The sequence below is a fragment of the Chiloscyllium plagiosum genome, unplaced genomic scaffold, assembly GCF_037043375.1.
Source record: "Chiloscyllium plagiosum isolate Xiang-an unplaced genomic scaffold, Cpla_swu_hap1 HiC_scaffold_13, whole genome shotgun sequence".
NCBI classification, from domain to species: Eukaryota; Metazoa; Chordata; class Chondrichthyes; order Orectolobiformes; family Hemiscylliidae; genus Chiloscyllium; species Chiloscyllium plagiosum.
The window spans coordinates 87,962,938-87,988,694 of NW_028270151.1; the positions used below are offsets into that span (position 1 = coordinate 87,962,938).

The 25,757-nt window shown below is 42.6% G+C and overlaps 1 protein-coding gene across 1 annotated transcript in view; it reads right to left on the reverse strand.

Annotated features, from left to right (window-relative positions):
- LOC122556267 (lactosylceramide 4-alpha-galactosyltransferase-like) overlaps positions 1-23,571 on the reverse strand; it is a 34,418-nt gene extending 10,847 nt beyond the window's left edge. The window contains exons 1-2 of the mRNA XM_043702894.2: positions 23,442-23,571; positions 1,478-1,989 (exon numbers count right to left, since the gene is read on the reverse strand). Of these exons, the coding sequence (XP_043558829.2) occupies positions 1,478-1,963 (486 nt within the window). The 5' untranslated portion in view covers positions 1,964-1,989; positions 23,442-23,571. The remainder of the gene's footprint in view (positions 1-1,477; positions 1,990-23,441) is intronic.
- Positions 23,572-25,757: the final 2,186 nt, after the last annotated feature.

A 25,757-nucleotide genomic window follows, 5' to 3' on the forward strand; every position in this document is an offset into this window, starting at 1 on the left:
CTGCCAAATGCCTTGTTAAAGTCCACATAGACAACATCTACTGCCCTGCCCTCATCAGCCATCTTTGTCACTTTCTCAAAAAACTCAAATCAATTTTGTGAGGCACACCCCCGTCCACACAAAGCCATGCTGCCTGTTGTTAATAAGTTCATATTTTACCAAATGTGAATGAAACCTATCTTCAGATTCTTCTCCAATAATTTCCTCACCACTGACATAAGGTCCCACTGAGCTGTATTTTCCTGGATTAAGCCCTGTTGCCCTTCTGAAACAAAGGAACAATGTTGGCTATTCTCCAGTCGTCTGGAACCTCGCCTGTGACTAAAGAAGAGAATAAAGATTTTTGGATAAGGTCCCACAAATTCCCTCTCTCACTTTCCTTGCTTTGTGGGATAGATCCCATAGGTCTTGGGGACTTGTCTATATTAATCCTTTTTAAAACACCCAAACCTCCTCTTATTTTATATCGACATGCCCTAGAAGATCAATATACCCTTCTCTAGTCTCACCATCCACGATTTCCATTATCCTTTGTGAATACCAATACAAAGTATTCATTAAGGACCTCACCTACTTCCTCTGGCTCCACGCTTAAATTCCCTCCTTTGTTCTTGAGTGGTCCCACCCTTTCCCAACCTACCTTAGTGCTCCTTATATGTGTATAAAAATTCTTAGATTAGATGAGATTAGATTACTTCTAATCTCATATGTGTGTATAAAAATTCTTAGGTTTTTCCTTAATGCTGTCTGCCAAGGTAATTTAAGCAGACTCTGTCCACCTGTTTAACTGATAAAGAAAAGGTTTGATCCTGGTTCCCCTCCAACTCTATCTCAGGGATTAACTAGTTGAGTCACCAATTGAAACTGCTACCATCCTCCTGGGAATAGTTCCCCTGATATCTACTAGGAGAAAGTAAGGACTGCAGCCCGAAACGTCGATTCTCCTGCTCCTCAGATGCTGCCTGCCTGACTGGGTGTGCTTTTCCAGCACCACACTCTTCACCCCTGACATATACTGTCTAAGCCACACCCTTTTTGCTTAAGTGAATGAAGTTATTTCAACATAGTACAGGTATGAAATTAAATGGGACATAGAGATAATCCCCATTGTCTCAAACACAAAGCAAAACATTAGTCTAACCTTTGACTGAACATTCTCTGGATCGAGGAGTTTCCAAACTATCTTTGGTCCCCATCCACCAAAGTACAGTCTGGATAATTGAGATAAACAATCATTTTAAAAAGAAAATGTTTCTGATCTTCTTTCAGATTCTGTAAATGATTTTGTCTGGACCTGAAGCTGAAATTCAATCTGAGACCTACAGGAATTCCAATTCAGCATTATCCATCATTGTACACATAGATACTGGGATTTAGCTTGTCAGTGTAAAGTTTACTATTCACTTTTCAGATTGATGGACATTAGCAGCTTTTACCATCCACAAAATCAAGCAGCCAGTTCCATATAACTCCTTACCTTCTCATACCATCCAGCCAAGGGCGTGTTGCTGAACAATTCCTTAGGATTCAAGGGCAAGGTGATGACATTCTTGAATGAAGAAAGCAGACGAATGCCTTTGTACTCAGGATCTCGGTATGCAGATACTTTCCCATTGAATCCTCGCATGAAGTAATAAACTGGTTTGTTTGGGTTTAGTCTAGCTGCTGATTCGATGCTGCAGATGGTCAGTGGGGAAGGGTTTAGTTCACTGGAGCTCTGTAAAAACATAATTCCGGGCTCTGTGCTTGGGTGTGGGTGTTTCACAATCACCGTGTTCTCAGCATTGACCTGACCAGACATGGCTGATTTCATTTGATCATTGGAGGCTTTTTTTGCCAAGTAGTTAGGCAGCTTTTTTGTCAACTCATCAAGTTTTAGTAATATATTATGCAAAGAGTAAATCAAAACTAGGCCTGATACCAGGATTGAGATCAGTTGCAATAATTGTGGAATCGCTTTCATAATTGGAGATGGTTCAGCAATGGTCACTGTGAATAGAGAGAATGATTAGGAGGTAAGTCAAAGAGCCCAGTTACTGTTTTATTCAATCATACCTGCAGTGAGCATCTATCGATTTGCAATCAGGTGAAAATCCCAATGTTCTTGTTAGTCTTACACTTTTCACAGGTATTATTACCTTCTTCAAGAGCTCTCAGTGCCCTCCTATTCAAGATGAGATCCCACTCTGCAATGGAGGATTGCACTTTCTCACCATCACCATTCCCTTTGTGACCCAGTGCAATGAAGACCATCCCCAGTCTCGAGTCACCCTCTTTCCCCTAAACGCTATGGCCTGCCTCCTGACTGTTACTTGACTGACGCTCCAGGATTAATCATGGACCAACCCCTGACTGACTTGGGACAACATCCCTGATTGACCACAGTGCACCTTGCCTGATCAAGGCCCACCTTGCCTGGGGTATTTCTATAGCACGCAAAGAGACCTAACTCTAGTTTCATGAATGGTTCCGTTGGCCTGCAGGTCTGACCATGAACTAATCGCCAGACAGCAATGCCATTGGACCCCAGGAAAGACCAGGTGTCCGACTGACTGAGTGTAAGCCCCTGGACTGCAAAAGATGACATCCCCCAGTACACCCTGACTTACTCTAGTCTTCCATCACCCCACCAAGGGCTCCTCCCCTTTGACTTTCATACATAGCTGTTAAAACAAAGCACAAAGAAAGAACAAAGAAAATTTACAGTCTAGGAACAGGCCCTTCAGCTCTCCAAGCCTGAGCCGATCCAAATGTACTGTCTAAACCTGTCGGTCAATTCCTAAGCATCTGTATCCCTCTACTCCCCACCTACTCATGCATTTATCCAGACGCATCTTAAATGAATCTACCGTGCCTGCCTCTACCACCTCTGCTGGCAACGCGTTCCAAATGCCCACCACTCTCTGTGTGAAGTACTTGCCGCGTGTATCCCCCTTCAACTTTCCACCTCTCACCTTGAAAGCGTGACCTCTCGTTATTAAATCCTTCACCCTGGGAAAAAGCTTGTCTTTATCCATCCTGTCTATACACTTCATGATTTTATAAACCTCAATCAGATCCCCCCTCAATCTCCTTTTTTTCTAATGAAAATAAACCTAATCTACTCAACCTTTCTTCATAGCTAGCACCTCCATACCAGGCAACATCCTTGTAAACCTCCTTTTGGTAATGTGGTGACCAGAACTGTACACGGTATTCTAAATGCAGCAAGTTAGCTGGAAGCAAATACAGTGTGCTTCACGTAAGCTGTTGGCACTTGAAAAAACTGAGCACTGACTGTTCTGTGCACCTGTAACTGAGCACTGAATACTCTGACCATTGAACGCCCTGTGCACACATAACATTGAGAGTAAATCACTATTGCTCTGGGTCTGGAGTCACATGTAGGCCAGACCAGATGAGGATGGCAGATTTCCTTCACTGAAAGGCATTAGTGAATCAGATGCGTTTTTCCAACAATCGACAATGGCTTCATGGTCATCAAAATGCTGATCCCCTTGATACTCAATGCTCCTCATTGTATTGAGCTGCCTGCCTCTCCAATTCCACTAAAAACAAGGTAAACAACTGAGGTTTTTGTTTTCAGGTTTAAGTTCTGAGGAAAAGTCATATCAGAATTGAAGAGTTAACTCTACCATGAGGTAGAGTTAACTGCAGCTGTACAAACCTCTGGTGCGGCCACACTTGGAGCATTGTGTACGGTCCTGGCCTCCACATTATAGGAAGGATGTGCAAGCTTTGGAAATGGTTCAGAAGAGATTTACTAGTATGTTGCCTGATATGGAGGGAAGGTCTTATGAGGAAAGGCTGAGGAACTTAAGGCTGTTTTTATTAGGGCAAAGAAGGTTGAGAGGTGACTTAATTGAGACATATAAAATAATCAGAGGGTTAGATAGGGTGGACAGGGAGAGCCTTTTTTGTCAGATGGTGATGGCTAGCACGAGGGACCATAGCTGAAAATTGAGGCATGATAGATATAGGACAGATGTCAGAGGTAGTTTCTTTACTCAGAGGGTAGTAGGGGTTTGGAACACACTGCCTGCAACAGTAGTACACTCACCAACTTTAAGGGCATTTAAGTGGTCATTGGGTAGACATATGGATGAAAAGGGAATAGTGTATGTTAGATGGGCTTCAGATTAGTTTCACAGGTCGATGCAACATCGAGGGCCAAAGGGCCTGTACTGCACTTTAATGTTCTATGTTCTATGTCCTGGGGAGTGTTGCTGAACAAAGAGACTTTGGAGTATAGGTTCATAGTTCCTTGAAAATTGAGTCTCAGGTCGATAGGATAGTGAAGAAGGCATTTTGTATGTTTCCTTTATTGGTCAGAGCTTTGAGTATAGCAGTTGGGAGGTCAGGTTGTGGCTGTACAGGACATTGGTTAGGCCAGTTTTGGAATATTCTGTGCAATTCTGGTCTCCCTCCATAGAAAGGATGTTGTGAAACTTGAAAAGGTTCAGAAAAGATTTACAAGGATGTTGCCAGGGTTGGAACATTGGAGGCTCAGGGGTGACCTTATTGAGGTTCACAAAATCATGGATACGGAAAATAGCCAAGGTAATTTTACTGAATTGGGGGAGTCCAGAATTAGAGGGCATTGGTTTTGGGTGAGAGGGGAAAGAAATAAAAGGGACCTGAGAGGCAACTTTTTCATGCAGAGGGAGGTGCGTGTATGGAATGAGCTGCCAGATGAAGTGGTGGAAGCTGGTACAATTACAACAGTTAAAAGGCATCTGGATGTACATTAATGGGAAGGGTTTAGAGGGATATGGAGTAAGTGCTGGCAAATGAGACAGAATTAATTTAGGATATCTGGTCGGCATGGTCAAGTTAGACCGAAGGGTCTGTTTCTGTGCTGTACAGCTCTATGACTCTATGACTTTACTGATGATTGAGACAATCAAATGCACGAATACGAAATGAAAGAAACAGTTACTTTCATACCATAGATGTGATGAAGAAGCAAACTCTCTGAGTATTGAAAAGTGATGGTATTGGGGAGGATGAAGCTGAATTTTTACCGTCTTTCAAATTGTATGAATGTAAATATTTGGATTATTATATACTATTAGATTCCCTACAATACGGAAACAGGCCCTTCAGCCCAACAAGTCCACACCAACCCTCTGAAGAGTAACCCACCCATTCTCCTACTCCATATTTACCCCTGACTAATGCACCTAACACTATGGGCAATTTAGCATGGCCAATTCACGCCGCCTGCACATCTTTGTGACTGTGGGAGGAAACAGGAGCACCCAGAGGAAGCCCATACAGACACAGGGATAACGTGTAAATTCCACACAAACAGTCACCCGAGGCAGGAATTGAATGCGGGTCCTTGGTGTTATGAGGAAACAGTGCTAATCACTGAGCCACCATGCCACCCCAAACGTTTCCTTTGTGGAACAAACTTGTTTTGTTGCTGATATAGAAATGAAGAACAGGAGTGGGCCCCTTCAATATAATCATAGCTGATTCTAACGTCACATTGGAGTTTCTCTCCAAACCTCTTGATGCCTTTGATATCTGAAAAAATGATCAATCTCTTTCTTGAATGTGTTCAGTGACTTGGCCTCCTTTTTTTGAGAATTGTCTCTGAGTGGAGACAATTTTCCTCAACTCATTCTGAAATGGCCTACCCTGTAATTTCAGACTCTGACCTGTGGTTCCATACTCCTTAACCAAGGAAATCATCCAACTGTAAGTCGCCTGTGCAGCCCGGTTAGAAATGTATCTGTTTTAATCAGATCCTCTCTCATCCTTTCAAACTTTTGTGTCTTTCTCATAGTCCGGCTGTTCCTAGTATCAGCCTAATGAATTCTCTCTATAGTAAGAATATCTTTAACATCAAATGAGCGTATAAGACATAGGAGTAGAATTAGAACATTCAGCTCATCGGGTGTGCTTCACCATTTGTTCATGGCTGATATGTTTCTAAACCCCATTCTCCTGCCTTTTCCTCATAACCCTTCATCCCCTTACTAAACAAGAACTGGTCTATCTCTATCTTAAATACACTCAATCACTTGGCCTCCACAGCCCTCTTGTGGCAATGAGTTCCACAGATTCACCATCCTCTATCTGAAGATATTCCTTCTCATCTCAGTCTTCAAGAGTTGTCCCTTCACTTTAAGGTGGGAGCCCGTGTCCTTGTCTTTCCTACTAGTGGAAACATCTCCTCCACATCCACTATATCCGCCAGGCCTCTCAATATTCTGTAAGTTTCATTCAGATTCACGTCCATCCTTCTAAACTTTAGCTTCTTGTAGATAGCTCAGTTGGCATGGCGGTAGAGAAGTATCCAACGTATCAGAGGCAGGTTTGTGTTTTTGGCTGCAGTGGGGGTGGAGGGAGATGAATTTGTATTCCCGGCAGTGACAGAGGGAGGTGAATCTGGCCCCAGTGCCCAGTGTGGAACCCGACAGCATTAGTGGTGGCTGCTTCGACATGGTGGGCCCAGCGGTGAGTTTGAGCCCAGTTCTGGACCTGGCAGCATCGACAGCTGCTGCATTGCCGAGATCGGTCCAGCGCGGACTCATGGCAGTGGTGTTGTCGGTGGAGGCAAGATGGCGCCAAAGAGTTGCGGCACAATTCCAGCAGCAGCATAGCAAGGGACTTGAGGTTGGCTGACTGCTTTGTGCAGGTGTTATCCTCAGCATAAGGGTGGAAGGTTCCAGATCCAAGCCCATTGCAAAGCACTTAACAATGAGGATTGTAAAGTTGAACTTTTACATTTATTTCTTTATAGTCTACTTTATATTTTATGACTTGATTTATTTCCTGTGTGTTAAGATGGGGCTGGAGAGTGGCAATGCTATACAACACTTATGGACAGATATCCTGCGGATGGTGAGTTGTTCCAGAAGGGCCCATGGTAAGATGGGTCTAGATGGGGCACATGGCCAGCTAATGTGTAGGTTTGGTAAGAAATGGCAGAAATCTCACTGTGCCTCATGCTGGTCCCCCCACTAAAAAAGCTCAACGCCACTCACACTCAGCCAGAAAGGATTCAGGCCTATCTCTCTTTTTCTCTTTTTGTGTCTTTATATCAGAAAATGTTTCTGACCCTCTTTCCTTACCACGGTGTAGAAACTGCAAGATGCTTATCAATAGGTTAGTGTTTGGATCTCATTTCCATGGCAACCATATTACCTGGGCCAGTCTTTTGGCAGAAGTTTAATATAATACCCATTCCCCATTTCAGCACTTTCAGTTTAAAGTAAAGGCGACTCTTTAACACATAACTGTCTCATCTATTTTGTAACCATAAGAGCAAAGAGATGTGAATGATTATGTAGACAAATCACTTCAAAATTTTTAAAATTCATTTGTGGGACCTAGGCATTGCTGGCTGGTGTGCATTTATTGCCTGTCCCTAGCTGCTCTTGAACTGAGCTGCTTGTTACACCATTGAGAGTCAATCGCATTGCTGTGGATCTGGAGTCACATGTAGGCCAGATCAGGTGAGGATGGAAGATTTCCTTCCCTGAAGGACATTGGTAAACCAAATGGTTTTTCCTGATAAGTGGCAATGGTTTCATGGTCATCAGTAGCTTTTTGTTTCCAGATTTCTTCTTGTTGAATTCAAATTCCACCATCTGCCATGGCAGGATTCCAATCCGTGTCCCCAGAACATTACCTGGGTCTCTGGATTCACAGTGGGTGTGATGACCGAGTGGTATTATCACTGCACTGTTAATCCAGAGACCCAAGCAATGATCTGAGGACACGGATTTGAATCCCACCGTGGCACATGAATCCAATGAAAAAATCTTGAATTAAGAGCCTATTGATGACCATGAATCGATTGTTGCTTGTCAGATAAACCCTTCAGGGAAGAAAGCTACAATCCTTATCTAGTCTGGCCTACATGTGACTCCAGCTCTAAGCAATGTGATTGACTCTCCAAGCAGTTAGGAATGGGCAATAAATGGCATCCTAGCCAGCGGTGCCCTCATCTGTGAATGAATATTAACATTTTTTTTAAAAGCCCAGTGATAAAACCGTTAGGCCATCGCCTTCCCATTCTGGACATTATTTAAACAAAGTTAATAATTAAAACCTGAACTAAATGCATATTTAAAGAAGCTAATTGAGTATCAACTTTCATTGCAAGGTGGCTGGAATACAGAAGTGACCAGTTCTTGCCTTAACTGTAGAGAGACCTGGTTTGATCACATGTGGAGTATGTATTCACGTTCACACTTCAACCGGAGGGTTTCAGCTGCAGGGAGAGGCTGAATAGGGTGTGGTTATTTTCCTTGGAGCTTTGGACGTGAGGGGTGACCTAGTAGACATTTATAAAATCACGAGGGGCATGGATTGGGTAAATAATCAAGGTCTTTTTCCCCAGGGTAGTTGAGAATGTTGACCTCCATTACAAGAAGGACAGAGTATAAATGAGAGAAGTTATCATTCTAACTGTAGAAGCACTGGTAATGCACGCAACTCTGGTTTGCCTCATTAAGGAGGATATACTGCACTCAAGGAGTGAAGAGAAGTTCATTAAACTGATTCTTGGGATGAAGAGGCTGTCTTATGAGGAAAGGTTCGGGAAGGTACTGATGAGCGATTGGAAGAGTGAGAATTAAATCGCAATAGAACACAGATTCTGAGGATGCTCGGTGGTGCGGGGGGGGGGGGGGGGGGGTGAGAGAACATTTCCCTGCCTATTAGGAGACAGCATTTCAAAGAGAAAAAGGGAAAGAAAGAAGGTGGGGTGAAGGGAATGGTTTTAGGATTGGAGGGACAGGGTAAAGAGAGAGAAGAAAGATTGATGTATTGACAAAACAATCGTTCTGCTCTAGCCAGGCGAGGCTTGGACTGTGCAGCAGCAGCATGCCAAGAAATTCAACTGCTTTCATTGAGCAGTGCTCAGAAACTGCTGAAGGTCAGACTGCAGGACAAAATACCAGATGCAGACGTGCTTACCCGAGCTGATGAGCCAAGCATCCACACCACACTGAGACAGTCACAGCTGAGTTGGACTGGTCATAGACACCAGTGTTGGAAAAAAGGTCTCTTTAAGGGCTAAAGAGAACAACTCCAGAGTTGATTCAAAGCATATGATACTCATTGGACTTTGTGAAAATTTTGAACTTCTGTTTGGAAGAGTATAATTCAATAAATAATACCTGCACTTCTGCAAACTGTGTACTAAATCACCTTCGTTTCCTTGTAAGTCAAGGGCGATAGCATATCAGAAACAAAAACAGAAATTGTTGGAGAAACTCATCCGGACTGGCAGCATCTATGAAGAGAAAGCTGAGTTAGCGTTTCAGGTCCAGTGACCCTTTTTCAGAACTGCTATTCCACTCTGATATTTAACACTTGTCTTCACAAACAAGCCGTTTAGTGGAGTGTATTTTTGCAGGTGAATATGAAAGCTTTTGTCATCAATTTGCTGAATATTCTATTTTGAAATTTTGTTTTTGGTTGGTCACACTGGAATAGCACATTCTTCAAGTGGTAAAGCTGGGTTTTTGCAGGTTTCTGTATGTCTGCCACATCAGCAGACCTCTCTTTTATTAATTCACGGGATGAAGGCATCACTGGTTAGGCCAGCATTTATTGCTCATCCCTAATTGCCCAGAGGGCAGTTAAAAGTCAACCATATTAATGTGGATCTGGAGTCACATGTAGTCCTGATCAGCTAAGGGTGGCATTTTACTTCCCCAGTGAACCAGATGGGTTTTGCTGACTACCAGCAATAGATTCATGGTCATTATTAGTGTGTTAATTTCAGATTATTTATTGAATTCAAATTCCACCATCTGCCATGGCAGGATTCTTAGATTAGAGTAGATTCCTGACAGTGTGGAAACAGGCCCTTCCGCCCAACAAGTCCACACCAAACTTCCGAAGAGTAACCTACCCAGACACATTTCCCTCTGACCAATACACCTATCACTATGGGCAATTTAGCACGGCTAATTCACCTGACCTGCACATCTTTGGACTGTGGGAGGAAACCGGAGCACCCGGAGGAAACCCATGCAGACACAGGGAGAATGTGTAAGCTCCACACAGACAGTCGCCCAAGGGTCGAACCTGGGTCCCTGACACTGTGACCCTAAAGCATTTCATAGATCTCTGAGTTAGCAATTCAGCGATAATATCACTAAACCATTGTCTCCCCTAAATAGGAGAAAACTATCTTGAATAGGAGTAAATTTTACTTAAGAATCTTACTTAAGCTCACTCGATGTCCCACTTATTTCAAATGTACTTGCCTAACCTAGTTTAAGATAACATTAATCTTCAAACAAATTGTTGAGGGGAATTGAATGCAAGTGTTGGAAGGTTATACTTCAGTTTTACAAGGCATTGATGAGACTACATGTGGAATATTGTGTACAGTACTGGTCATCTTACTTATGGAAGGATGTTACTGTGTTGAAAGCGGTTTGAAGAAGGTTTATGAGACTAATACCTGGAATGAGCAGATTTCCTTTTGAGGCAATGCTAAATAGGCTAGGCCTGTATCCTCAGGAGTTTAGAAGAGTCAAAGGTGACTTAATTGAAACGTAAAAGATCCTGAGAATACTTGACTGGCTGGGTATGGAAAAGATGTTTCCACGTGTATGAACGAGGGGTCATAGAGGTCAAAATAAGGGGGGACCCATTTAAGACAGAGATGAGGAAAAAAATTCTCCGCGAGTTGCGAGTCTTTAAAATTTTCTTCCTCAAGAAGTAAAAGATGCAGAAACTTTAAATAATTTTTAAGACAGAAGTAGATAGACATTTGTTTACTAAGAGGATGAAAGATTATCGGGGTTATGCAGAAACATAGAGTTGAGGCTGAAATCAGATCAGACGTAACTTTAATGAATGGTTGAGCAGACTCAAGGGGCCAAGTGGCTGTAAACATTCTTTAGATTAGATTAGATTACATTACATTACAGTGTGGAAACAGGCCCTTCGGCCCAACAAGTCCACACCGACCCGTCGAAGCGCAACCCACCCATACCCCTACATTTACCCCTACCTAACACTAAGGGCAATTTAGCATGGCCAATTCACCTAACCTGCACATCTTTGGACTGTGGGAGGAAATCGGAGCACCCGGAGGAAACCCACGCAGACACGGGGAGAACGTGCAAACTCCACACAGTCAGTCGCCTGAGGCGGGAATTGAACCCGGGTCTCAGGCGCTGTGAGGCAGCAGTGCTAACCGCTGTGCCACCGTGCCGCCCACAGATGTTCTTGTTTGGATGTTCTTGTGTTTCTGTTTTGGGTCATTTCGCACAGAGGCCGGGGCCTTGCCACTGGTGCTACATGGAGAAAGTGAGGACTGCAGATACTGGAGATCAGAGTGTGGTGCTGGAAAAGCATAGCCAGTCAGACAGCCGCCGAGGGGCAGGAGAATCGATGTTTCAGACATAAGTCCTTCACCAGGAAGGGTCACACTGGAATCCTACAATGAAGACACATTTAGAGGTCATGGGCAATTTAGCATAGCCAATCCACCTAACCTGAACACCTTTGGACTGTGGGAAGAAACTGGAGAACCTGGAGGAAACCCACGCAGACATGGAGAGAACGTGCAAACTCCACACAGACAATCGCCTGAGGGTGGAATTGAACATGGATCCCTAATGCTATGAGGCAGCTGTGCTAACCACTGAGCCACCGTGCCATCCCAGTGGACACTGATCAAACTACAATTCTTTCATTGCTAAACATGTTTCTTTTACATTATTCTAAATCTTGCGCTCTGCTGACAGCATAAAATTAATATGATTGGGCAGAACAAAGTATCTTTCCATTTTGACAGGTAGACACCAAACATGCTACAAGGGAATCATAGAATCTCTACAGTGTGGAAACAGGCCATTCGATCCATTGAGTCCACAGCGACCCTCCGAAGAGTTTTAGTTCTTCGATGGGAGATTAACCGCTGCTTTATAAAAATAGTGACAAATGAACAACTTCCTTTTCCTTTATTTAACCATTGAGTCTAGGAGTCATAGAGATGTACAGCATGAAACCAGACTCTTCGGTCCGAAATCATTCATACTGACCAGATATTCTAAATTAATCTGGTCCAGTATTTAGCCCACATCCCTTTAAACCCTTCCTATTCATACCTATCCAGATGTCTTTCAAATGTTGTAATTGTACCAGCCTCCACCACTTCCTCTGGCAGCTCATTCCATGCATGCACCACACTCTGCATTAAAACATTGCCACTTAGGTGCCTTTTAAGTCTTTCCCCTTTCAACTTAAACCTATGCCCTCTCATTTTGGAATTCCCTACCCTGGGGAAAAAAGACCTTGGTTATTTACCCTATCCACGCCCCTAATGATTTTACAGACCTCTACCAGGTCACCCCTCAGCTCCAAGGAAAATGGCTCCAGCCTGTTCAGCCTCTCCCAATAACTCAAACTGTCCAACCCTGGCAACATCCTTGTAAATCTTTTCAGAACCCTCTCAAGGTTAACAACATCTTTCCTACACTCGACATTTGTAGGGCTGGAGAAGATGAGAGAGGCTCCATCTCCAAAAGATTAACAAAAATACACAGTTGAAAATATAAAATTTGAAAGGGATAAATTGGTCAGGGGAAGGGACTAGGGGAAGACAGGCAGCTCATAAGTCATTGAGGACAGGAATCACTCATCAGATTGCCCACAAAAATGTGGAAGTCAACCACACCTCAGACTAATTTATTTTGACCCCTCTTATATTCCTTTCTGTCCATTGCTAGGGTTCAATTCCACAGGTGATCAACCAGCTTGCCCAGGAGACGGCTGATCCCAATGTCACTGGTCACAAATACATAACAAAATGTTCACTGTCGGACATCAATATCTCCCTTAGAGTACTGTCAGCCCATTGTAGATCAGTGTCACACACCACAATATTCCATCCAACCGTTATGCAGCTCAGAAAGCTTACAGTTAGAAGGACAAAATCTCTAATTATACTGTTATTGCTCACTGTTAAAGTGGAGATAAGTGGAGAATTTCTCACAACTCAAAGTTTCCTTTAATTCTCCATTGGCCACTGAAGCAGTGCTTTCTGCAATAGCTACACTTCTTCCTGTAGAACAGGTTTGCTCCTATCACATCTATGGGTTTGCACAGAGGTGAACTATAACATCGACACCATTCTGAAGCTTGTAGCAGCATAGATCCAGTGCTAAAGTGAGCATTCGCCCTCCAACACACATCTCCAGGCAACAAGAAGTGCCAGTGTATTACAAAGCTTAGATTTCTGCAGCCACACAAAGTGGACAGGATGCAGGCTCCATTGACACTGTCACTGATCTTCACACATATCAATGGAAGGGGCACAATGCGAGGAGAGGCACTGACATAGTAGCAATGACACTGGACTAGGTACTGGGGGTTAAGCAGATTGGTTTACTCACAAGAAGTTTATTTTCTTTGTGAATGACAAAAACCCAGTCTAGTTCTTTCCACTAGGCATCTTGATAAATTGGAAATGTTAGTAGTTTAATTATATATTCACATTTGTGGGGATTCCAGGACTGGTGGAACTTGGTACCTATGTACTCTTCTAAGTGAGTTAATGATAACATGGACATGAAGGATGGGGGGATCCTTTTGGGGATTGATAGGTGAACTTGAATACTGATTTCTCTGACAAAGGTGACTGAGTACGACCAACCCAATAATATCATGTCTATGATTCTCGGCCTCAGCTCAATGTTCATGATGAAGAAAGTTGAATCCTCCAAGTTCCAGCAGATACCTGTTTTCCCAGACCAAGGTTCACCGGGATACTGAGATAATAATTGCGTTGGTTTTGCAAATGATAAATACAAGAATGGTTCAAATTGATGGACTAGAGACTGCAGTCCCAGAAGGGGCATTGAAACCTTAGAGAAAGAGATGAGAATTGATTGTACTATAGAACACTGTACTCAAATACATTCCTCACTGATCTATTTTCCTGCAATGACTGGATGGATTATGGAGACTATCGTTTATAAGGTGAGCCAGTTTGAGCTCCCAAAGTCATGCCTGACCCAGGTCATGATTGATACTGATCACCACTGCAAGTCTTTGAGCGAACATAGCTATTTTACATTATTTAAAATCCTGCTCTCTGGTAAAAGTATAAAATGAACATTGTGATGGGACAGAGCAAGATGACATATGTTGCTAAGTGATCATGTGTTGTATGTAAAATAGGCTGGATCTGGAATTGCTGCTTCTTTTAATTCAGGAAGCATTGGTGTGTGAGTACAGAAGCAAGGACCAGATTGTTATAATATGATATATTTGTACTTTTAAGATTGCAGTAACTTAAACTGTTGCCAGTTATTACCAACTGAACATTAATATGCTGCATTATCTCATGACATGTACTCAGTGTACCAAAGCAAATAGTAGGAGTCAGACATCAGTCAGATGTTTTCTGACCTCTTCTATTCAAAGATGTTACTGCACACTTGTGGAGAAGATGAGGGTTGAACCTAGGCCTCCTGACACTGAGATCGGGACACTATCTTTGCACCACACTGTCCTGTCAGGCACGTCTACTTAGCCTCCTAGTTAACATTACCTATGTATAGTTTTATTTTTAAATAAAGAATTTATGTTGTTTCAGAAATGGCTGTGCGTGGCTGGTAACTTTATGTCAAGGTGATGAGTATAATAACACACATCGAGGTGACTATAACAGAAGATTCTCACTGTGACAAATAAAGATAATGCCAGTGAGATGTTGTTTACCATTTCACACAAACCACTGCAGAAGTTAAAACACTGACACACTGAATATAATAAAAACAAATGCAAATATGAGATGGGACAGATATCTGACATTCAAAACCAATGAGATATTTGCATTATAACAAACTATTTGTCCCTGACTGAAACTGGTTTCCAAATTCAGTGCAGTCAGATGTTCTGAAAAAGTAGCACCTTTTCAAGAAGGAGACTGCTATTTCTCATCGATGGGATGTGGACAGCAATGGATGGGCCAGAAGTTATTGTCCATCTGTAACTACCCTTGAGAAGGTTGTGGTAAGAAGATGGAAATTTAGGATTCCAACCAAAAGTTAACTGGTATGGATTATATCCTCCAGCCATCTGAAGTAAATTTTGAGCACATTTATCCCATGCCAGTGCAAAGAAAGGAGCCTGCCCCACGATGTCAATGAGTAACAAAGGACTGGAGTAACACTATGTGTTAGACTCAACAGGTACCTGCTCCGACCTGCGTCAGGACAATTGCTGTCTGGACGGCATCCGTTGAGTGGGAAATGAGCAACTGCACCTTAATGAGTTGAGATAATAATGAGGATGTCAATACATACTACTACGTGCAAATCAATCTCTCATCATTCACAAGTGAAACGCTTGGTTGGAAAAAGGGTGTCTTTGGTCTTAACATCAGAAAGATTCTTACCGCTGATTTTGTATTGTTTTCCCAACTTCATGTGATTGATTAGATTACCTACAGTGTGGAAACAGACCCTTCGGCCCAACAAGTCCACACCAACCCCCTGAAGAGCAACCCACCCAGACCCATTCTCCAAATTTACCCCTGACTAATCCATCTAACACTACGGGCAATTTAGCATGGCCAATTCACCTAACATGCAGGGTCGGCCAGGTTAGGTCCCATTGTAATCTGAGGTAACCTTCTTCGATGTTCATTGCACCTCCAATTTTGGTCTCATCTGCAAACTTACAAACAGTAACTTTTATGCTCACATCCAAATAATTTATATAAATGATGAAAAGTAGAGGACCCAGCATCAATCTTTGTGGCATTCCACCTGTCACAGGCCTCCAGTCTGAAAAACAACCCCCCACCACCACCCTCTGTCCTTTACCTTTGAGCCAATTCTGTATCTAAATGGCTCGTTCTTCCTGTATTCCATGAGATCTAACCTTGCTAACCAGTCTCTGACATTCAAAACCAATGAGATATTTGCATTATAACAAACTATATGGACTATATGGATCTATATGGACCTCAGTAAGGTCCATATAGATCACATCTACCACTCTGCCCTCATCAATCCTCTTATTACTTCTTCAATAAACTCAATCAAGTTCATGAGACATTATTTCCCGTGCACAAAGCCATGTTGACTATCCCTAATCAGTCCTTGCCTTTCCAAATACATGTACATCCTGTCCCTCAGGATTCCCTCCAACAACTTGCCCACCACTGACGTCAGGCTCACTGGTCTATAGTTCCCTGGATTGTCCTTAACACCTTTCTTAAATAGTGGCACCACATTAGCCAACCTCCAGTTTTCCTGCACCTCACCTGTGACTATTAATGATACAAATATCTCAGCAAGAGGCCCAGCAATCACTTCCCTAGCATCCCACAGCACTGTAGGGTACTACTGATCAGGTCTTGGGAACTTATCCACTTTCTTGTGCTTCAAGAAATCCAGCACTTCCTCCTCTGTAATCTGGACATTTTTCAAGATGTCACCATCTATGTCCCTATATTCTATATTATCCATGTCCTTTTCCACAGTAAACACTGATGCAAAATACTCATTCAGTATCTCCCCCATCTCCGGTGGCTCTACACAAAGGCCGCCTTGTATTTGGATTTGAATTTGAATTGAATTTATTGTCATGTGTACCGAGCAAGAGTGAAAAGCTTTGTTTTGTGAGCAATACAGGCAGATCACAGAGCTAAGTAACATAGATAAGTAAATAATAGGTAAACAGCGGCAAAAGCAAAAACACAGGTACAGGCGAATGTTAAGAGTTTGTGAGTCCATTCAGTATTCTAACAACATTAGAGTAGAAACGGTTTCGAAACAGGAGATGGGGGAGATACTGAATTAGTATTTTGCATCAGTGTTTACTGTGGGAAAGGACATGCGTGTGTTCAGGCTTCTGTACCTTCTCCCCAATGGTAGAGGTTGTAGAAAAACATTGCCAGGGTGGGTTGGATCTTTGAGAATGCTGGCGGCCTTTCCTTGACAGCGAGCCTGGTAGATGAATTCTACAGATGGGAGGTTGGCCTTTGTGATTGTCCGGGCCAAGTTCACCACTGTCTCCAATCTTGAAATGATATAGTTGCCATACCATCTAGACAGAATGCTCTTGATGGCGCACCTATAAAAGGTGGCAAGGGTATTTGCTGTCATGCCAAATTTCCTCAGCTGCCTGAGGAAGAAGAGACATTGTTGGGCCTCTGTTACCAGTGCGTTCACATGAAGAGTCCAAGAAAGCTTGTTGTGGATAACCACTCCCAGGAGCTTAACACACTCCACTCATTCCACCTCTGTGCTGCTAATGTGTAGGGGGGCATGAGTAACATCCTGTTGAAAGTCAATAATGAGTTCCTTGGTTTTTCTGGCATTGAGAGCTAGGTTGTTCTCAGTGCATCATTTCTCCAGGTCTTCGACTTCCCGCCGTTAGTCTGTTTCATTGCCATCTGAGATTCGACCGACTATGGTGGTATTGTAATGCCATTGTAAATGGCATTAGTCTGGTATTTGGCAACATAGTCATGGGTATACAGTGAGTACAGTAGGGGCCTGAGTACACACTCCTGGGGGGCTGCGGTGTTGAGTATTAGTTGGAGATGAAATATTGTCCCCAGTCTTCACTGATTGTGGCCTGTGGGTCAGGAAACTGAGGATCCAGTTGCAGAGAGTGGGTCTTAGTCCGAGATCACTAAGTTTAGTAATCAGTCTCAAGGGGCTAATAGTGTTGAAGGCTGAATGTAGTCAATAAGTAGGATTCTTACATAGCTGTTCTTTTCAAGATGTTCTAGGGAGGAGTGAAGGGCAAGTGATATGGCATCTGTCATGGATCTGTTGGTCCAACAGGCAAATTGGAGTGGGTCAAGAGTAGTGGGGAGGCTGGAGTTGATTAGTGCCATGGACAGCCTTTAAAGCACTTCATGACCACCAAAATTAAGGGTGGTAGTAATTGAGACATGCTACATGAGTCGTCTTAGGCACAGGGATGATGTTGGGCCTCTTGAAACAGGCAGGGACAGTGGCCTGCTGCAGGGAGAGGTTGAAGATGTCCGAGAAGATCTCTGCCAGTTGATCTGCACATGCCCTGACTGCATGGCCTTGTACTCTGCCTGGTCCCATCACTTTCCTTGGATTCACCTCTGATCCAGTGACAGTTGGGATAGGTTCGTCAGGACTTGTCGGGATAGGTGTTACCTCTCCGCCATAATTCTGCTCAAAGTGAGCATAGAAGGCGTTGAGACGATCTGGGAGGGATACGTCATCGTCTGCAATCTTGCACTGTTTCTTCTTAGAACCTTCGAATGGCCCTATTCTCTCCCTAGTTACCCTTTTGTCCTTAATGTATTTGTAAAAACCCTTTGGATTCTCCTTAACTCTATTTGCCAAGCTATTTCATGTCCTCTTTTTGCCCTCTTGATTTCCCTCTTAACTATACTCCTCCTGCCTTTATACTCTTCTAAGGATTCACTCGCTCTATCCTGTCTTTACCTAACATATACTTCCTTCTTTTTCTTAACAAAACTCTGAATTTCTTCAGTCATCCAGTATTTCCTGCACCTACCAGCCTTTCCTTTCACCCTAGTAGGAATAATTGTCTCTGGTCTCTCGTTATCTCATTTCTGAAGGCTTCCCATTTTCTAGCCATCCCTTTACCTGTGAACATCTGCTCCCAATCAGTTTTTGAAAGTTCTTGCCTAATACCATCAAAATTAGCCTTTCTCCAGTTTAGAACTTCAACTGTTAGATCTGGTCTATCCTTTTCCATCACTAGTTTAAAACGAATAGAATTATGGTCGCTGGCCCCAATGTGCTCCCCCACTGACACCTCAGTCACCTGCCCTGCCTTATTTCCCAAGAGTAGGTCAGGTTTTGCACCTTCTGTAGTAGGTACATCCATATACTGAATCAGAAAATTGTCTTGTACACACTTAAGAATTTCCTCTCCATCTAAACCTTAACACTATGGCAGTCCCAGTCTATGTTTGGAAAGTTAAAATCCCCTACCATAACCACCCTATTATTCTTTCAGATAACTTGCCCTCAATTTCCCTCTGACTATTAGGGACTCCTTAACATAATCCCAATAAGGTGATCATCCCTTTCTTATTTCTCAGTTCCACCCAAATAACTTCCCTGGATGTATTTCTGGGAATATACTCCCTCAGCACAGCTGTAATGCTATCCATTATCAAAAATGCCACTCCCCCTCCTCTCTTGCCTCCCTTTCTGTCCTTCCTGTAGCATTTGTATCCTGGAACATTAAGCTGCCAGTCCTGTCCATCCCTGAGCCATGTTCCTGTAATTGCTTAGATATCCCAGTCCCATGTTCCTAATGAAGCCCTGAGTTCATCTGCCTTCCCTGTTAGGCCTCTTGCATTGAAATAAATGCAGTTTAATTTATCAGTCCTATCTTGTTCTCTGCTTTGTCCCTGCCTGCCTGACTGTTTGACTTGCTTCTTTTCTCAACTATGCCAGTCTCAGATTGATCTCTTTCCTCACTATCTTCCTGGGTTCCACCCTCCACCTTTAAATCTTCCCTAGCAACTCTAGCTAATCTCCCTGCCAGTATATTAGTCCCCTTCCAATTCAGGTGCAATCTGTCCTTCTTGTACAGGTCACTTGGACCCCAGAAGAGATATCAATCATCCAAAAATGTGAATCCTTTTCCCATACACCAGCTCCGCAGCCATGCATTCATCTGCTCTATCCTCCTATTCCTACCCTCTCTACCTCGTAACACTGGGAGTAATCCAGATATTACTACCCTTGAGAATCTCCTTTTTAAATTCATGCCTCTATATTCTCCCTTCAGAATGTCATCCTTTTCCCTTCCTATGTTGTTGGTTCCGATGTGTACAATGTCTTCCTGCTGGCCCCTCTCCCCCTTGCACCCTCTCTGAGACATCCTAGATCCTGGCATCAGGGAGGCAACACATCATTCTGATTTTTCACTGCTGGCCACAGAAATGTCTGTATGTGCTTCGTTTTAGAGAGTCCCCTAACACAATCGATCGCTTGGGACCCAACCTACCCTTCATTGCATTCGAGCCAGTCTCAATACCAGAAACTTGGCTGTCCATGCTACATTCCACTGAGAGCCTCCTACATTTTCCAAAACAGCGTACATGTTTGAAAAGGGGATAGCCACAGAAGACTCCTGCAACACGTGCCTACTTATCCTACCTTTCCTGGAGTTAACCCATCTACTTGACTATATCTGCGACTTTTCTCCCTTCCTATAACTGCCATCCATCACACCCCCTTGCTCTTGTAAATTCCCCAATGCCTCTGTCTCTCCAACCGATCCATTTGATCTGATAGGATGCACAACCAATGGCATTTATTGGATAACGAATGGATATAATCCTCAGTAACCCTTAAACTCTTCCTAAACTCCCACATCTGAAAAGAGCATATCACTCTACTAAGGGTCATTTTTGCTTCTTCCAGTCTGCAGACCCAGAAAATAGCACTGTCAGTTTCCTCTAACACTGCTCCAGGCTAACTTAATACTTATGGCTTATATGTTTAAGTTTAATCAAGAGACACATCTCAATAAAACATGTAATCAAGAAAGAACCCACTCTACTCACTACTACAGCAAGGCCACACTTAAAACTATTCACTTTCTCTTTCTGTGTTGTGACCTTTCCCAAACAGGTTCCTCCAAGATCATTTGTGAATTTCGCTATTTGTTAAGTTTTTCTAGACACACCCGGATATCCAGCGATTCATGAATTCAAACAGCAAAGGCAGTAACTGCGCAGTGAGCAATATGGGTTTCTTTCCCTCTATCTCTCTCATGTACTGACCTCACCATGTGCTTCCTTTGTCTGTTCCTCTCCCTTTTAAAAGTGCCGTTGTTTTGACCTTTTGTTTCTCCAAAACAATGCAATAACATACAAAGCTGTAATTGCTGCTCCTGGAATTTGAGGAAATCACCTCCAACACTTAAAATACCTCAAAAAAGGAGCAGCCTGTTTCAGCCAGAATTTTTTCCCTGTCCTCCATCTTGGATTACCCAGAATCCTTTGATATAACAAGATGTAGTTTCTTGCATGATAGCATTCCCGAAGAAAGTTACTTGCTAGGACACTCAGATAATCGGAAGACTGAATTATGGTGCAGACTGGCTTGACCAAAGGTTCTATTTCCATTCAGTATGACTCTATGATCATATTGGGAGGAACATTACGCAGTCCACGACATTAACCCTTTCAGGACTATTATCTTACACAACACCCAGCAACATCCACACAATGAATGATTACAAACAGTTTCAAAAAACACTTCACTGGCTATGAGGTAATTTGGTTCATCTTGAAACTATGAAAATGTTGACTTCAATGGAAGCTTTTTCGTCTTTCTCTTTGTCTTTGTGGGTTCAGCTGTAAGAATGAAACATGAAACAGAAGCAGAGCCTCCTAGTTTAACCATCTCCTGCAGTTTCTCAGCCACTGCTGCTCTGGCTAGCTCAGCACCCTCAGGGAAACCTCAGTGATAAAAAGATCTACCTTTTAACTGAATAACTTTGCGAACACTCCCAGTGGTTTTTCACAACAATCTCATGCATTCTTTCAGCTATCATTAGTATAATTATTTTATGATTAGTTATGACATCTGGACAGCTTTCACGATTTATATTTTGTTAACCTGAAAGTGATATTTGAGGAAGATGATTAATGCTGTCAAACAGTTTGCACTTTACAGGTCAGTCCACTGGCATTGTCAGAAATCCAGTAGGATTCCCAGTTACTGTAACTGCATCAAAATCTTTCATCTTCAGTCCCAGACTCATATTCTCTCCATCCCCTCCAAATTCTCCCAAAGCAGATTGCCCCAACTCCCCAGCAGAACCTCCTCACTTCCTGAGTACTTTCCATGTCTTTCAACATTTTCAGAGTAGATATCCCTAAGCTCTTGTGAAACAAACTCCCTTCTCCCAACCCACCCTCAAACACCACGGGAGCAGAGCGAGGAGAGAAACAATAGACATTGATAACCAACAAAATACATAAAGATAATTGGGACCAATTCTGATAGTAGGAAATTTTTGTAGGTTGCCAAATAGATGAATTATTTCTTGTTCATGCAGGATAATGAGCAGAACTTAAAGATGTTTATAGAGAGAGGGAAAGAAAGATACTAAATGGGAAATGTGGAGAGACATGCACATCCAGCTGGACAGTTGGTAAGCAAGAGAGAGAGACAACTAAGATAGGAAACATGGAGAGAGAGCTAATCATGGGACAGGGAGAGAGAGATATACATCGTGGAACAGGTGAAGGGTGACAATGGAAGAGATCGAGAGAAAAAGAGAGACCACATCGGAAAGGTAGAGAGAGAGAGACAGAGTGGGACACACAAACACATGCACGCACACACACACTCACTAATTCCCACACACACAACCTATGCAGGCATGCACACTCTCACACATATGCAGACACAAACTAACACACATTCACTCACACATACTAACTCACACACAATAACATACTCACACACACACAATAATACAAACACCCTCACACACACGTACACACACACTAACATATACACAAATAATGGGATGGATGGAGAGCAAGGGAAAGACACAAAGTAAGAAAGGTGGATAGAGAGAGAGAGAGAGACAGTAGTAAAGATGGATAGATAGAAAGACACTCAGTGGGCAAGGTGAAGAGATAGAGAGACTGGAAGGGTGGGGAATGTGTAAAGAGTGAGTGACACAGACAGAGTAGGATAATTGTAGACAGAGACAGATATTGGGAACAAAGTTGAAGAGAGAACAATAGAGTGACATGGTGCGAATGTGTTAAGATTGAGGGAGACAAACAGAGTTGGAATTTTGTAGAGACAGAGGCAGAGTGGGCAAGGTGAAGAGACTGACAGATAGAATGGAAATGGTGTAAAGAGTGAGAAACACACAGGATACGTTGTAGAGAAAGACAGGGTGGTGAATGTGAAGGGCAAGACAGAAAGGCAGACAGACAATGGAAAAACTGTTGAGAGAGACCAAGAAAGATTGCTGACAGAGATGCAGAGACAGAGAGACACACAGAGTGAGAAATTTGTGGAGAGAGTAGAAGAGGGACGAAATGGGAAAGATGTAAAGTGTGTGTGTGAGTGACAGAGTGGGAAAGTGGGGGCCACTTAGAAAGAGAACAAGTGAGGGAGATGAGTGCGCGATAAGGGTCATACATTCAAATACCATTTTCAATTTCAATATCACAAAATATCCGTACGATGTTACAATCCTGCAGCCCCAGTACAGGCAGAGACCATGTGACCTGGCCCGGACAAATGCTGAGAGTTCAATCCAGAAAGGACATTCAGTGAAAATCAAATCACTAAATCCAAAGTTAGTGGTTGATATGAAGTTTGATCAAACCGCATTGTGATGCTTCTGAGAAACACGAGAAAAGTTGGATGAGGAGGGAATGATCCGAACAATCTTCCAAAGGAAGGCTGCTAGAAATAGTTGTCACCTACCGTGTAGAAAGGTGTTTGTGCTCCAATGATCATGTGCTGTGTGTAACGATGTTTCAGCATTCAGGATACACTGGGTGTGTGAGGATTGAAACAAAGATCAATGTCACATGTTATTTGCCCTGAAGCTCTGTTACATAATAAGGGGCAAAAAAAGTTAGCAATAATGGTAAAGGATTGTTGATTGGTCTTTTGAGGACTTTGTTTCATAGGAGCCAGCTATATTATGAACAGGATCCAACAGACAGATAAATAGCGTGAGCAGCCTCAATGAAATGGGCAGAACGTGATGATATTTATAAACCATAGGCATGCATCATACAATCAGATATTGTGTGCTCAAACCTCCAGGATAACATCACATCAGGGTTGACAATCCTGCAAAGCAGAGCTTGTAAAATTTAGAAATCAAGAATCGTCAGTTTGGAAGAGAATATGAGGAAATATTGTAATTAGAAATGTTTGTGTAGGGAAAGGAGCGAGAGTGAGGGAAAAATACTTGAAGATTCATGTGTGTGTGTATATGGATGTGTCTGTGCGTGTGTGTATTTTGGTTGTGTGTGTGTGTCTTTGCATTTGTGTCTGTCTATCTGTGCCAATGTGTGTCTGTCTGTATCGGTCGTGTCTTGCTCGAATGTGTGTATCTGTTTGTGTTTATGTGTGTTTGTGCACACGTGTGTGTGTGCATGTTTGTGAGCATATTTGTGTGCATCTGTGTCTAAGCGTGTGTTTGTGCATGGACGTGTGCGCGTGTGTGTACGTGCGTGTGTGCATATACAGTACATTGATGTGGTTTCTTGGTAAAACACCACAGCCATCTTGATACGTTCCAAATGTTCCCTATATGTTAGCTCTTGTAACATACACCATGAAGACTGGGCTTTGGTTGAGACAGACGCCTTTAAGTTTATTAATGACACAAACTATTTACACCGTTGTTTAAATTTGGGGTCTTGCATAGTGTAGGTTCTGGGCTTGCTACTAATTTTATTATTATAAATCCCTCAGAGAGGTGCTATACAGTTAAGACAGGTAGATGGCATCACAACATGTGATTATCCAGCAGAGTATAAAAAGTCTCCTTTTTGCCCTCTGTTTAGTCAGCAGGCGACCATGCTTATAGTGTAAGTGTAATCTGAGCAAATGCAGTACCCAGATTGTATGCCAAGTTCTAAAATGCTCATCTAGCTGGATAATTGTTAATCCAGATGGCTGGCTCATGATGAACCTATGTCTTTGAGGTATGTATTATGTAGGCTAATTTAAATTGGTGAGAACAAGCAAACAGTAGAAATTCGCACAAGTTGATATTGAAGTGGTCGTTGTGAAAGCTTCTTTCCCTTACAGTCACACACCATGTGTTTGAACACAGAGCTGAAGTTAACAATCAAGGCTAACGTGCTACAATTCAGAACAAAAGCTGAAGCAAAAAACGTTTGTAAGTGCTCTCTCTCTCATTTAAAATGAAAATCTAAGACTGCAGCTGAGCCAGTTTAAAAACCAGTTGTTTTTTTAAAAGAACAGGTCCACCCTAAGCAAACACTCCTGCAACAAAATACAGAACAATGCGAAAAAAGCTGGAAAAATATTTGCAGCATTAAAAAGGCCGTGCCTGTGCCCAGAAGTCAGCTCATGTTGCACTCTAATCTTCAGAAACAGCCTGAAGCTAAAAAGAAGCCTATGTCACAACTCTGTTTTTGACTTAATGCCATTTGCCGGCATATATCGGTGACCTGTCAACCTGCCAACCTGCAACGTGTAAAACTGTAATTTGTAATTTTAAACCTGCAATTTGCAAATTTAAACCTGCTATTTGCACATTTAAACCTGCAATTTATAAATTTACAACTTCTAAACTTACAAATTCCAAACTTGCAACTTGTAAACCTGCAATTTCTAAACCTACAACTCTTAAACCTGCAACTTTCAAACCTTTAAACTTTAAACCAGAAAAAATTTAAACCTGTAACTTTCAAATCTGTAACTCCTAAAGCAGAAGCAAAAAACGAGGCACCAGATGCAAAGACAAGAGAACTATTAAATTGCAATACAAATTATGTATTTCTGTTTCCCATGTCTTAGTTGATTTGAGGCAGCAGTGGACAGATACAAGCAGATGCCTTTGGGTGAAGTGCTGGCTCAGTGATGAGCGCTGCTGTAATATAGCACCGGGGTTCGATCCCAGCCTTGGGTAATCCAAGATGGAGGACGGGAAACGTTTCTGCCTCTAAGAGCTGCTCCTTTTTTTGAGGTGTTGGAGGCGATTTCCTCGAATTCCAGGAGCAGCAATTACTGTTTTATACGCTGTTGTATTGTTTT